Source organism: Convolutriloba macropyga, chromosome 7 (assembly GCF_964194025.1).
Source record: "Convolutriloba macropyga chromosome 7, txConMacr16.3, whole genome shotgun sequence".
Taxonomy (NCBI): Eukaryota; Metazoa; Xenacoelomorpha; order Acoela; family Convolutidae; genus Convolutriloba; species Convolutriloba macropyga.
Genome location: NC_134474.1, coordinates 36309529 through 36320821, shown reverse-complemented (window position 1 = coordinate 36320821; position 11293 = coordinate 36309529). Strand labels below are relative to the sequence as shown.

General features: G+C 36.8%; 1 protein-coding gene across 2 annotated transcripts; it reads right to left on the bottom strand.

The window, feature by feature from the left end:
* Nucleotides 1-489: 489 nt before the first annotated feature.
* LOC142342822 (uncharacterized) lies at nt 490-9933 on the bottom strand. 2 transcript variants are annotated; one of them, XM_075394420.1, is made up of 3 exons: nt 9652-9933; nt 9183-9350; nt 490-1476 (listed from the first exon to the last, which is right to left on the bottom strand). In XM_075394420.1, the coding sequence occupies exons 1-3, from the start codon at nt 9819-9821 to the stop codon at nt 687-689; spliced, it is 1128 nt and encodes a 375-aa protein (XP_075250535.1). In that variant the 5' UTR covers nt 9822-9933; the 3' UTR covers nt 490-686. The 2 variants fall into 2 exon arrangements, with proteins under 2 accessions (XP_075250535.1, XP_075250534.1); XM_075394419.1 differs by lacking the exon at nt 9652-9933 and having other exon boundaries at nt 490-1444; nt 9181-9407.
* Between the last annotated feature and the right edge of the window lie 1360 nt (nt 9934-11293).

Here is an 11293-nt window from a genome sequence, read left to right as displayed (position 1 = left end):
CAGATCGTGTCATCAGTTCGTCTGTCTGCAACACCACTCAATTGTGATAAAGTGGACTAAAGAAACTCAAGAAGTCAAAAGAGTTGGTTCAAGCAATTCAGCAGTTTTCGTTCATTTTTAACGTAAAGCTAAGGAGACTTTCTGTAACATTTCTGTAACATATCAAAATTTAGCAAAAAGTAAGAAAAATGTGAACAAAATAACGGCAAGGAGCCTACTGTTCACATAACTGTAAACCTCCGTAATTCCTTTAAAAACACGAAATTCATGTTTACTTTGATATTCTACGCTTGACAAGCTTCATGATGATACCACTCACAATTCTGTATGAAGAATTGGTCAATATTGATTGGCGAAAATTGACTCAACAAAAAAACAGTTGAGCATATAGTTCCTCCCCCACTGAAGTGGGTCGGAACAAACATGCCCCTTTTAACATCATTTTATGATGGTGTTAAACAGACAAAATTAAGTTTTTCGGCCAATAACTTATGCATTTTCAAAAATTTTTGTTTGAAAATAACCGTTGATGCAAGCCAGGCATAGTAATGTAAGTTGTGCTCTGAGATTATTAATTAATTGTTTTGTACATTATATGTCACACCACATGTGCAAAATTGTACAATATCGGTCCTCATCGTTTGCTTCTGTAACGGCCTTGATTTGGTTTTAATCCGAAAATGCATTTATTTCATTGTTAATTCACTGAGATGAAGTTTCAGTTTTGCGTTCTCTTGTCTCATTCTGCCAATTTGTTTACTCAGCTGGAAAGCCTGCCCTTCTAAAACGACATCTTCACATGCGTCTTCCGGGGCCAACCTGACCCGTTGCAACTCCTTTTGCCTGAGAGCTCTGTTTTCTAGAAATAACTTTTCTAGTTTGAAGTTCTGAGCAGCCATTGTGCCTCGATCGCTCTGGTGGAATTTCTTTAACATGAATAGTTCCCGTTTTCGAGTTGTCAAGTAATCTTTTATGTTCTCAGCTCTGTGAAGATCTTTAAGGATATCGAGATATTGAGATTTGAGGTTGTCAAGTTCGGTTTGTTCATTTTTTCCTATTTGAGATAAAAGTTGTTTTCGGCGCTTCTCTTCTTTCAGTTTTGATTGCATTCTCATCCAATCTTTTTCGTGTTTTTGTTTGAACTCGTGAAGTTTTTTAGAATCTTGGGAAACGTTCGGATTCGCTGGGGCATCAAATTGGTCTGAAAGTAAGTCCAGTTGAGTTTTGAGTTCTTCGAGTTGTTTTTGCGTTTGTTCTTGTCTCATTTGTTGTTGATATTGAGCTTGTTCTGGCTCTTTGGCATCTGATGTATTTTTATTGTCAGATAAAGTCGGTGCAATCGATGGCGTTGAAAGTTTGTGCGGTGCTGAATTGCTTCGCTCTGAGCTGTTTTTGATCCGGTTGACGATGCTTGAGATTGCACTACGTTGGAATTCTTCGGCATCTTGAAACCTGGCGGTTGATGAATTGAGAACAGAACATAAAATACCCATTGGTTTGGAGTTGCATAATGAGTTAGATTTGGGAAGTGAAACGGTTGCATGTAGCAGTAAATGTATATGCAAATACTGTAGCAGCAGAACAAAAGCAGAAAATTTGGGACAATAAATGGCCAAAGGGCAAGTCTCAGCTAAGTTTGGCTAAAATGTTAGATTTTACGAGAACGTAAAATTCTGTTGCAACTGGTTAAGCGTTTTCAACTAGCCAATTTTGCAACTTTAATGAAAATTCATTCATTATTAAACAAAATTCATTAATCATTAAATACATTTATCATTAAATCAGCCATACAGGCTTGCGATGAGTTCAGCGGAACTTAAACATTTCAGAGCCCTTTGTGTCGGAAAGTTGATGAGATTTTATTGAAGATAAGCGCAAAAATTAGGTTTTATCATCCATATTTGATGGCCATATTTTTTGGATCATTGTATTTTTTAAACTAATCTTTATTACTCTTGATGATGTCTCGTTATGAAAAAGCGAGTAGTTTTGACTCTTAAAATTGTTTCAAGCTCCTTCTGAAGTGGAGTCAATAAGGGTGTTGGATCAATTTTTTGTTTTTGGGAAAGAAATTTTTTAGTGCTAGTATTTGACTTCTGTGTTTACCCTATACAATACAATTTATGTACAACTAGAGGTGAAAGAAGTTATATACACAGTTATATACACAGTAAGAGGAGTTTTTAGTTTATAAAAATGAGTTTAAGAAGTTCTTGTTAAGAAAGTTCTATATAACTGCAGTAGAAGACTTCCTCTGCCTCAGATGCACTCAGCCATTTCAATTACCATGGAGGACTTCTGCTGGCTGAACTTGACGTATATAAACGCTAGTGGATCGTTTTCTTGGCTAGCCTCGTTGAAATTGTTTAAAATGAGTGTGATAGTTTCTCCAGGTAAGTATGATAAAAAGAAAATAAAATTGAATGGGAAAACTTTAAATGCTCGATGAGCGTGGGTGGGACTCGAACCCATGCGTGTTGATGTTCTGTTTCTTCGCGGAAATAGTTTACTGCACTAAGTTGACTTATGTTTCTGCAGGTTTTTCGTTTCAAAGATTCGTTCTTTCAGTGTTTAAGTCGTTGCGAATTTAAAATGGTGATCGACAAACTGACTTGAACGGTTTCGAACCGAAGCTCCCAGTTGTGTGTTTTATTAGCGGTCCGCGCTAAGTGTCATGTATGATATTACAAAAATTCAGCTTTCATTCAAATATGTTACTGTCCGCTTGATTCAATTATAGCTAGGGCTTAGATCGGTGGCCCTGATTTCAAATAGTCCTGCTTCGCTGTCAAAAAAGAAAAGATTGAAGTGAGAAAAAGGAACGGTTATGATTGATTAAGAGAGGGAGAAAAAGAATAAACAAAAGCGTTGTTTCTGACTTAAAAAAGCATTATTATAAAACTGAGAGAATTAGGAAATTGATAAATAAAAGTGCTACGCTAACCTAAACCATAAAACCACTGAAGCCAAACCACGCGCAACACAAGAGTGAATGTTTTTGGTTAATCTCGCAGACGTTTTTTTTAAATCAGTGGAGTGTTGAGGAAAATAGTAAAATAGTCATCAATAAAATAGAATTGAGAGGCTTCGAAAGAAGGCGTAAATGTTGGTCAATAACAACGCATAAAGATATTGATGACAGCTGTGATCTGTTCAGCCCCGAATTGACTAGGCGAGCGGCTGGCCGAATACATTTAACACGTCTGATTGTTCTGTTGTTTTTCATATTGTTAATATAGCGGGAAAAAATAATTATAATAAGGAAAGTTGGAGGCAACTGAGCTGGACTCGAACCGTGGTCGGAGAAAAAAAATGTTCTTTCTATCGTAAATAATCCACGCTTTGTTGACAACTGCGCCACTTTCCTCTTCTTCAAGACGTTAGAAATTTTATGCAGTTCATTGGATGGAGGAAACGCCTCAAGAAAATAAATGTTAAGTTGCTGGAGTTGGAATCGAACCGTAATTGTATTTACTTTATTAAACATTTTTTTGTGCTCTTCGCAACTGTGCAATTCGACAGCTACTTTTGGTTATACGACTGTCAAATTTTCATTTGCACTATCTATCAATCTGTTTTCCTGTTTGTTGTTGTACTTTTTTTCCTGTTTACTTAGTTTTCCTTTCTCAGTTTTTGCTTTTCTTCTGTCATTTAGCCCATTTCTGTTGTCTGAAAGTTGAAGATCTTTGATATTGAATTTCCGGGATTAAACTGGGATCGATCCTCCTTCTGTTTAGTTCTGAGCAGTCATCTTAGCCACTAATCTGAGCAGTCATCTTAGCCCATGGTTTTGCAAGGCAAATTCGAAGGGCTCGGTTTTGAACGTTTTGTATTTTATTGATAAGGGCATGCGATTGATCCAGCCAACAAGCATTCGAGTACAGAAATAGTGGTCTGATCCAAGATTTTTTAACCAAAATTAGGCTTTCTTCGTTAACGTTTAGGTTACTAAGCTTCTAGGGTTGAAATAGCCTGCTGTTCGCTCTTCGTATTAAATCTTTGCAATGTTCATTCCAATTGAGGTGTGGAGTAAGAATGATACCCACGAATTTTATCGATTATGTCTTCTGAATGGATATTCCTTTTATGTTGAGCTGTAGAGAAGATTCTTTCTTTGAGGGGTTTTTAAAGATCAGGTAATTTTTTGGGTTAATTTTGATTTTGGGTTAATTTTGAGTTTTATTTGGGTTAATTTTGATTTTCAATGAGTCGCACCAATTAATTGGACTATTCAGTGATGATTGGAGATGTTTTTCAATTAATTTGGGGAATCGTGACCTGTAGTAGAGGGCAAAGTCGTCAGCGAACTGTGAGTTCTGGGCTTTTATTTTCGGCAAACCACTGACGTAAATGAGAAAGAGAATGAGGAGCAATTACGCTCCCTTGAGGTACTCCAGTTGTCGGGCTGAAGCTATCACTGACAGTGCAGTTTATCTTCACAAACACATTCCTTTACGATAAGAATGAATTTATCCACCTTATGACTGAATTCTTTAGCCCTATCGAGTTTAATTTGTGCACGAGTCCTAGGCGCCATTTAGCGTCGAACCCTTTTTCGACATCCAAGCATACGAAACCAACCCTTTCTGACCACTGAAAGGCTTCACTGACGTGCTGAGTGAGTTTAATGAGGTTGTCTGTGGTGCAGCGGTGTTTCCTGTAAGCACTCTGAGTCTCGCCGAATATATTTTGGCTTTCACAATATTCAATAACGATGTTTTTTACAACAGTTTCACATATTTTGGCTATGCAATTTGTAAGACTATTGGGTCGGTAGTTTTCAGCGTTCGATCGGTCTTTGTCTTGTTTTGGTATCATTTTTATCTGGGATTCTTTCCAGTTAACTGGAACGAACGAGTTATTTATGGAGCTAGATAAAAGGAGACAGGCAAGGGCTTTTACATTCTTAGGTAATTCCTCAAGGATTTTGTAGCAGATTTTGTCGGGCCCAGGGAGTGTTTTTCTCGTCTCTTCCAAGATTTCATCAAATTCTTTTGTTGTAACCACAATGACAAGTTGTTCAGCATGTTCATTTGTATTTATTATAGCTTCTGTTTCATTTTCAATATTGTCGCAGAGTTCAGAAATTATCAATGAATCCGTTTCGTGATTTTTCATTGTGTCCTTTAGCAGCTGTTTGAACATTTCACTTTTCTCCTTATCGGTGACCGCCACGCAATCTTTGTAGAATAATTTTGGGTATTCTGCTGTTTTTTGTTTGGGCTCGTTTTTATTAGTTAGTTCTTTTATTGCTTCCCAGAAGCCTTTGCTACCCTTATCACATGCACTTTCCAAGACCTTTGCTCTTTTTCTGTCTTCTGATTGCATCATTGATCGTTTAATTTCTTTCTGTAGGTAATTTATCCCCGTTCTTAAAGAGGTATAGTGATCGCCAACTGCTATTTTGAGCTCATTTCGCCTTTTTCTCCTCATTTTTATCAGTTTTTGCGTCTCAACTCTGGAGTCTTCTAAAGATTTGTGTATTAATTCAATTAAACTGGTGCTAAACTGATTTAATTCATTCTTTTTTGGATACTTCACATGCCAGAGACTTGATGATCTTTGTAATTTTCTTGCTTGTTCTCCAAACTTTCTGTAGTTGATTTTTGATTTTAGTTGAAAAACTTCACCTTTTCTCAGGTTAAGGGTCGTAATCGTAACTTTGTGATAGCTTCCTAAATCTTCTGATGCTTGAAATTCGTTTAAATGGGCAAAAAGTGAATTATCGCAAAAGTGCAGATCTAACATATTTTTGCATTTTCCGTCAAATGACTGATAGTTGTGATAACCGTTGTTCAGCAGTTTAAAAGTGCCCTCGACAATAATATTTAGGAGCTTTTCCCCCTTTTCAGAATTGTAGGGGCAGTGTTGTTCATGGTGGGGAGCATTGAAGTCGCCACATATGGAGAAATTTTTCAACTTTCCTGAAAATATTTTATCGGTCGAGAGCGGTTTTCCATGGGAATTGTAAGCAGTTTTTATCCAAAAATCATCGAAAGAGGGCAACTTAAGGCAAATTTTAAGTGTTTCTAGTATTCTGGCATTGCTATCAGTTTCTTTTTCTACTGGTTCTATTCGCTTGATAACAATGCTGTTCTTCACTAAGATAGCAGAGCCATATTGACCGTTGTTGAAGGTTTCCGTTGCAACGATGTAGTTGTTGAGGTACGTTGTTTTTTCCAGTTCTTAACTTCATTCAAACAAATTACATCTATTTCTTCTTCTGTTGAAAACAAAATCAGATCACTAATTTTGTTGTTTAGTCCGCGACAGTTCCATTGCAAAATCTTGAGCTTATCCATTTTGCGAAAAGTTATTGCTGTTTGGTAAATTGTTTGTTTGAATTGAAATAACAGCTGTTTTTGCGCTTTTTATGCTGTCATGTATTCGCTGACCATCAATTTTTTCATTGAAGATTTGTGAGGAGCTTTTAGAGACAATATTTATTATGTCACTGTAGGACATAGTGTTAAGAACTGTTCGTATCTTGCTCAAAACTTCAGCTACTAGAACAGCAATTTTTTCAGTTGATTGCGTTAGATCAGTCTTTGCTTGAGAGTTCAGTTTATTAGCTATGGCTGAGAATTTGTTCTCATTTATCTTTTTTGAGGCCTCTGCTAACTTATGCTGATATGCTGGACAGCCTCGATAAACTGTCGCATGAGCACCCCCACAGTTTGAGCGTTTGGCATTTTATTTTGCAACAGTGCTTTCTTTAACACTATGATCTTCCGAGCAGCGAAGACATCGAATTGCATTAGTGCAATCCCTTACTGAGAGGCCAAATTTTTTGACATTTGAAACATTGCATAACATGTGGTGGTTCTCGGCTTGCTTCACACCGGTATAGCTGCCAGCCTATCTTGACGTCATGTTTTTGAGCTGCGTTGACTTGATTGTTTGATTCCGTAATCACGCGTATTAATCTTGTTGGTTGGCCCGTTGCTCGACTTGTTAATCGTGAAACTTTGGTGACGTTCATTGGGTTGTTATTTAAAAGTTCATCTTTTACCTCATCTTCAGTAATGCTGTGGTGAACGTTTACAATGACGAAACTTGGTTTAGTTCAATGCTTATGAAGTGTATTCCTGGAATTCACTTTTGCATTTGGAAAGGCCTGATTTAGGTTTAGTGACAGCATCAAGCATTCTCTTGAAGTGAGGTCCTCTGGTTGAATAAAGAAGTCGGTAGTGTTTTTCAATTCTCTTATTTGCTTAATCTTGACGGCTGGAAACTTCGACCTGATTGCTTTTGCAAACTGAATTTGTGATGGTCTTGGATCAATTGAAACAATCATCGGTCTTACATTGTTGATTGGAGTTAGCACTTTTCTGAAATGTTTTCTTTTATTCCTTACTTCAGTAAAATCGCTTTCATCTTGCGTTGATTCTTCTGCTGTCATTCTAGCCTCAGATAAAAGTCTGTCAATTTGGCTCATATTGAGAATCAGCCTCAATGAGGCTCTGATTTAAAGGAGAGAGCAACTTAAAAGAGCTACTTACAAAGATAAAGAGCTACTTTTGGCTTCGTAATGAGGCATTAGAGAACCTTTAATGTTTTCAGGTGATCGACTGACTTTTAGCAGTAGCTATCCTAAAATACTGCGTCTTTTTTTTTACTTATGTGCGTATTTGTTCTTAATGTTGTCGTCTTGTCACTTAGTATCAATAATGACAGGTCTCATCGGATGCTAAACAGGTATTAGTGGATCTATTTTTTTTTCAGTTTATAGCTAATAGTTTTGTGACTTTGAAGTATTTTGCTTTCAAAAAATAGTGAATTTTCGAACTTTTGCTTGTTCTGTGACGAAATAAAGGTGATTCCGTTCAATATTTTCAATTTTTACTCGGCTTGAATGTTACTACAAATGTTTTTATCGGCTAATACCATTTGTTTTTAGAGTAACTTTTTGAATGCTGCTTTCGTTTTTGATATTTTAACGCTAAAATTTTTCAATTTTTAGGACTTGTCCTGTTGTTTTTTGGCGTGCGAAACAAAATCGCAGTCATGGCAATTATGCTAATGATTTGATTTTGTCTGTTGTGAACGCGTGTTACCATCCTATGTTTTTTGAAAGGTGTGTCTAGTTTGGGCTCAAAGTGTTTTGATAGTGAGAGTCTTGGATGATTGCTGCTGTTGCATGTTACGCTTTTCTGGTCGAGCGTCAAAAACTCAAATTAGCCCTTGTTTCATTGACTTCATTTTTCAGTGACTTCATTTTTATTGGCTTGTTAATTGTTACTTTTATGAGTTTATGGTCTTCTTTAGGATCATTTTTTTCATGAAAAAGTGACTCTCGCTCAAAAAGTATGACTTCTGCACTCTGACCAAATCTGGTTCAGGTGTCAAAGGGTGCATTTTAATTAAATTTTAGAAAAATTAGACGTGGGAGATACACAAACTGTTCTTTCAATCCCTTTTCGTTCAACGGAGGCATAAATAAAGTCAAATTTATGTTTTTTGGATGATCTCGTTCAATGGCATCAATTTTAGTAGAAGGCTGCGTCTGAACGGGGATCAGGTGGGCTGTTGGTGCGAAATTTTGATTGGTTACTGATAGAAGTTCTGTCCTTACAATTAAATTGCCTACTTGATATTTGGTACAAAGTGAGTTTAAGGAGGATCATTGTATTGAGTTTTTTGACATCCATTTTTGAAAATCCGAAGTGACTTTTCCCTCGTTCTTTTGTGGCTTTCACATATTCTAATTTTACTATTTTTTGTTTTCCTAGATAAACTTTTTTCATGGCAACAGTGGGTGGTCAGTATTTTGACATTATATGGGATCAGTCGTCAGATGAAATGGGAATAATATCACAAAAAGATCTCTTCTATAAATGACTGAGCTTAATTGAGAGCACGTAGTTAAGTTGGGTGATTGGCGGGCCCTTGAACAGAAGTGTTTGGTTGAGAAAATTTGCTTCATTAGTTTAAATAGAACATAAAGATGAAATGAAATTGAAATGGTCTCCAATTTTCCTTTTCTCAGCGATATCAGTTGTCTGTTTTTATTGGTAGTCCATACATTTATTTTGCAACTGATGGGTGTAACTCTACAGGCTAATTTTCTCCGATAAATTTGGCTGCTTTTCGTTTACTTTTTCTGCCGCTATAGTCTACAGTAAATTTTTAACGTCAAGAATTCGATATGTTACTCATTTTTCTCAAGTTGGTACTTGCCTCGTGAGTCCTCAAATATTGAGCCATTGGGTCCTTTGAATCTCGTTGAGTTCAGCTGCACGCTTCCGCGTCGCGGTAGAGGTGGCTTGGATCCACTCACTATTGCGAAGGAAGTATTAGAGCCAAGCTTTGATGTGAATGAATTGTGAAATGATCTGTCCATTACCTCTCTGAACCAATCAGGAAACCGATGTGTTGTTATTTTGAAGACGGGGCTTTTTATTTTACCACTCATTCTCAAAGTTTTTCAGCCACAAAGTATTTGTTTGAGACTTACTCGAAAGCGATTAATTAAAATTTTTTGATTGTGACGAATCTTCTAAAGTTGATATGATATCAATTTGATTTTAAAATAAATAATCTAAAAAAAGCAGCCGACTCCGGCTTTCGTCAGGAATTAGTTTTTAATTTTGATTTGTTAGATGGTTCGATAGATTGTATAAATTTTAATGGTCTAATTTGCAAGAAAACGGTTTCCTGTTCTGAGTGCGGTTACTGAGCGTTTCCTGGCCAGCTTTTTGCGCCATCTGCATGAGTGATCCTCGTCTGTAAGGTGCATCTCGTGTACCTCCTGCATCTAAGGCACTGCTGTTCAATAGCGAGTTGTTTCTTGACAAAATAGCTGCTGCAGCTGTGCTCATGTTTGGTGTTCAAACTATCAGTGAAACTGAAAGTACGTTTTGTGTATTCTACGTTTCACTTAGAGCACTACCATGAGCTCTGCGCACAAGTTTTCTGTTTAAGTGTGCGAAAAGCGTTTTAGAGCTAAACTTACTCAATAATGTTTTTTTCAGTTTTCAAAATCTTGAGCGAATAATTGTTGGTTCTATTAAGCATCTTGATAGTTTTCCAGATGTTCTATTTGCGTAATCTGTATATTAATTCTAACTCGAATGCTATACCACTATGTTTAAGCGCCTATCTTCACATGTTTTAGCGTCCCTTAAACATGCAGCCTAGCGTAATGCATGCATCCTATACCACCATGTTTAAGCGCCAATCTTCACATGTTTTAACGGTCCTTAAACATGCAGCTTGTTCTGTGGCTTGGTTTTGTGTGTGTGTGTGTGCGTGTGTCCGTGAGCATGCATGCGTATGTGTGTGCGTAAATGTGTGTGTGTGTGTGTGTGTGTGTACGTAGGCATTCAAATGACCATTTTGCTCTTTTCGGTTTTGGGACGTTCAATCCGTTTTCGAACTTTTGATTAGTTTTCGAACGTCTGCTTGTTTTTCAAACGTTGGCATTGTTTTCGAACGTTCTTTTAACTTGACCGCTTACGTCTATGTGACTGTGTTTCTATATGTGTGTGTGTTTGACCTTCAACTGATAAAATTTAACTGACGTTAACATGGCTTGAGTACAACCACTGAAATTTATCCTTGTGCGTTTTCGTGTGAATCTGTTTGCGCGCGCGCGTGTGGGTGTGTATGTATGCGTATTTGCGTGCACGCGGGTGAGACCTTGAGCTGTTGACATTCAACTGAAGTTAACCGTTACATTGAGTTGCTTTAATAAAATACTGATTGTTCTTTTTACATATCATTCCTTTTTTGCATATCCCTGATGGCCAACGATTTGGTTAGCATCCATTGGCGATTAAAATTAATTAGGGCAGGCAGGTCTGAACTGGTCTAAAGGTTTGTGAGGTTTTGCTCAGGTTTTTTATGGTTGCTGTTGAGCGGTTGCAGAAGGCATTAAATTATTCTGTCTATAAAATGAAAAGCCAAGAGTCTATCAGAAAGAAACTCAAAAAGTTGAGCAGGGCCTGAAGAAAGTGCCCCGAAATAGATAGATTGAGAGCAACTATCAAAAAGACTTTTTTTGCTCACTTTTGCTCACTTTCTTTTCTCATTTTATTTTCTCACTTTCTGTTCTCATTTTCTCTTCTCACTTTCTTTTCTCACTTTCTTTTCTCACTTTCTCTTCTCACTTTCTCTGCTCACTTTCTTTTCTCACTTTCTTCTCTCACTATGTTTTCTAAATTTCTTTTCTCACCTTTTCTCACTTTTTTTCTCACTTTCTTTTCTCACTTTCATTTCTCACTTTTTTTTCACTTTCTTTTCTCACTTTTTTTTCTCACTTTCTTATCTCAATTTTTTTCTCACTTTCTTT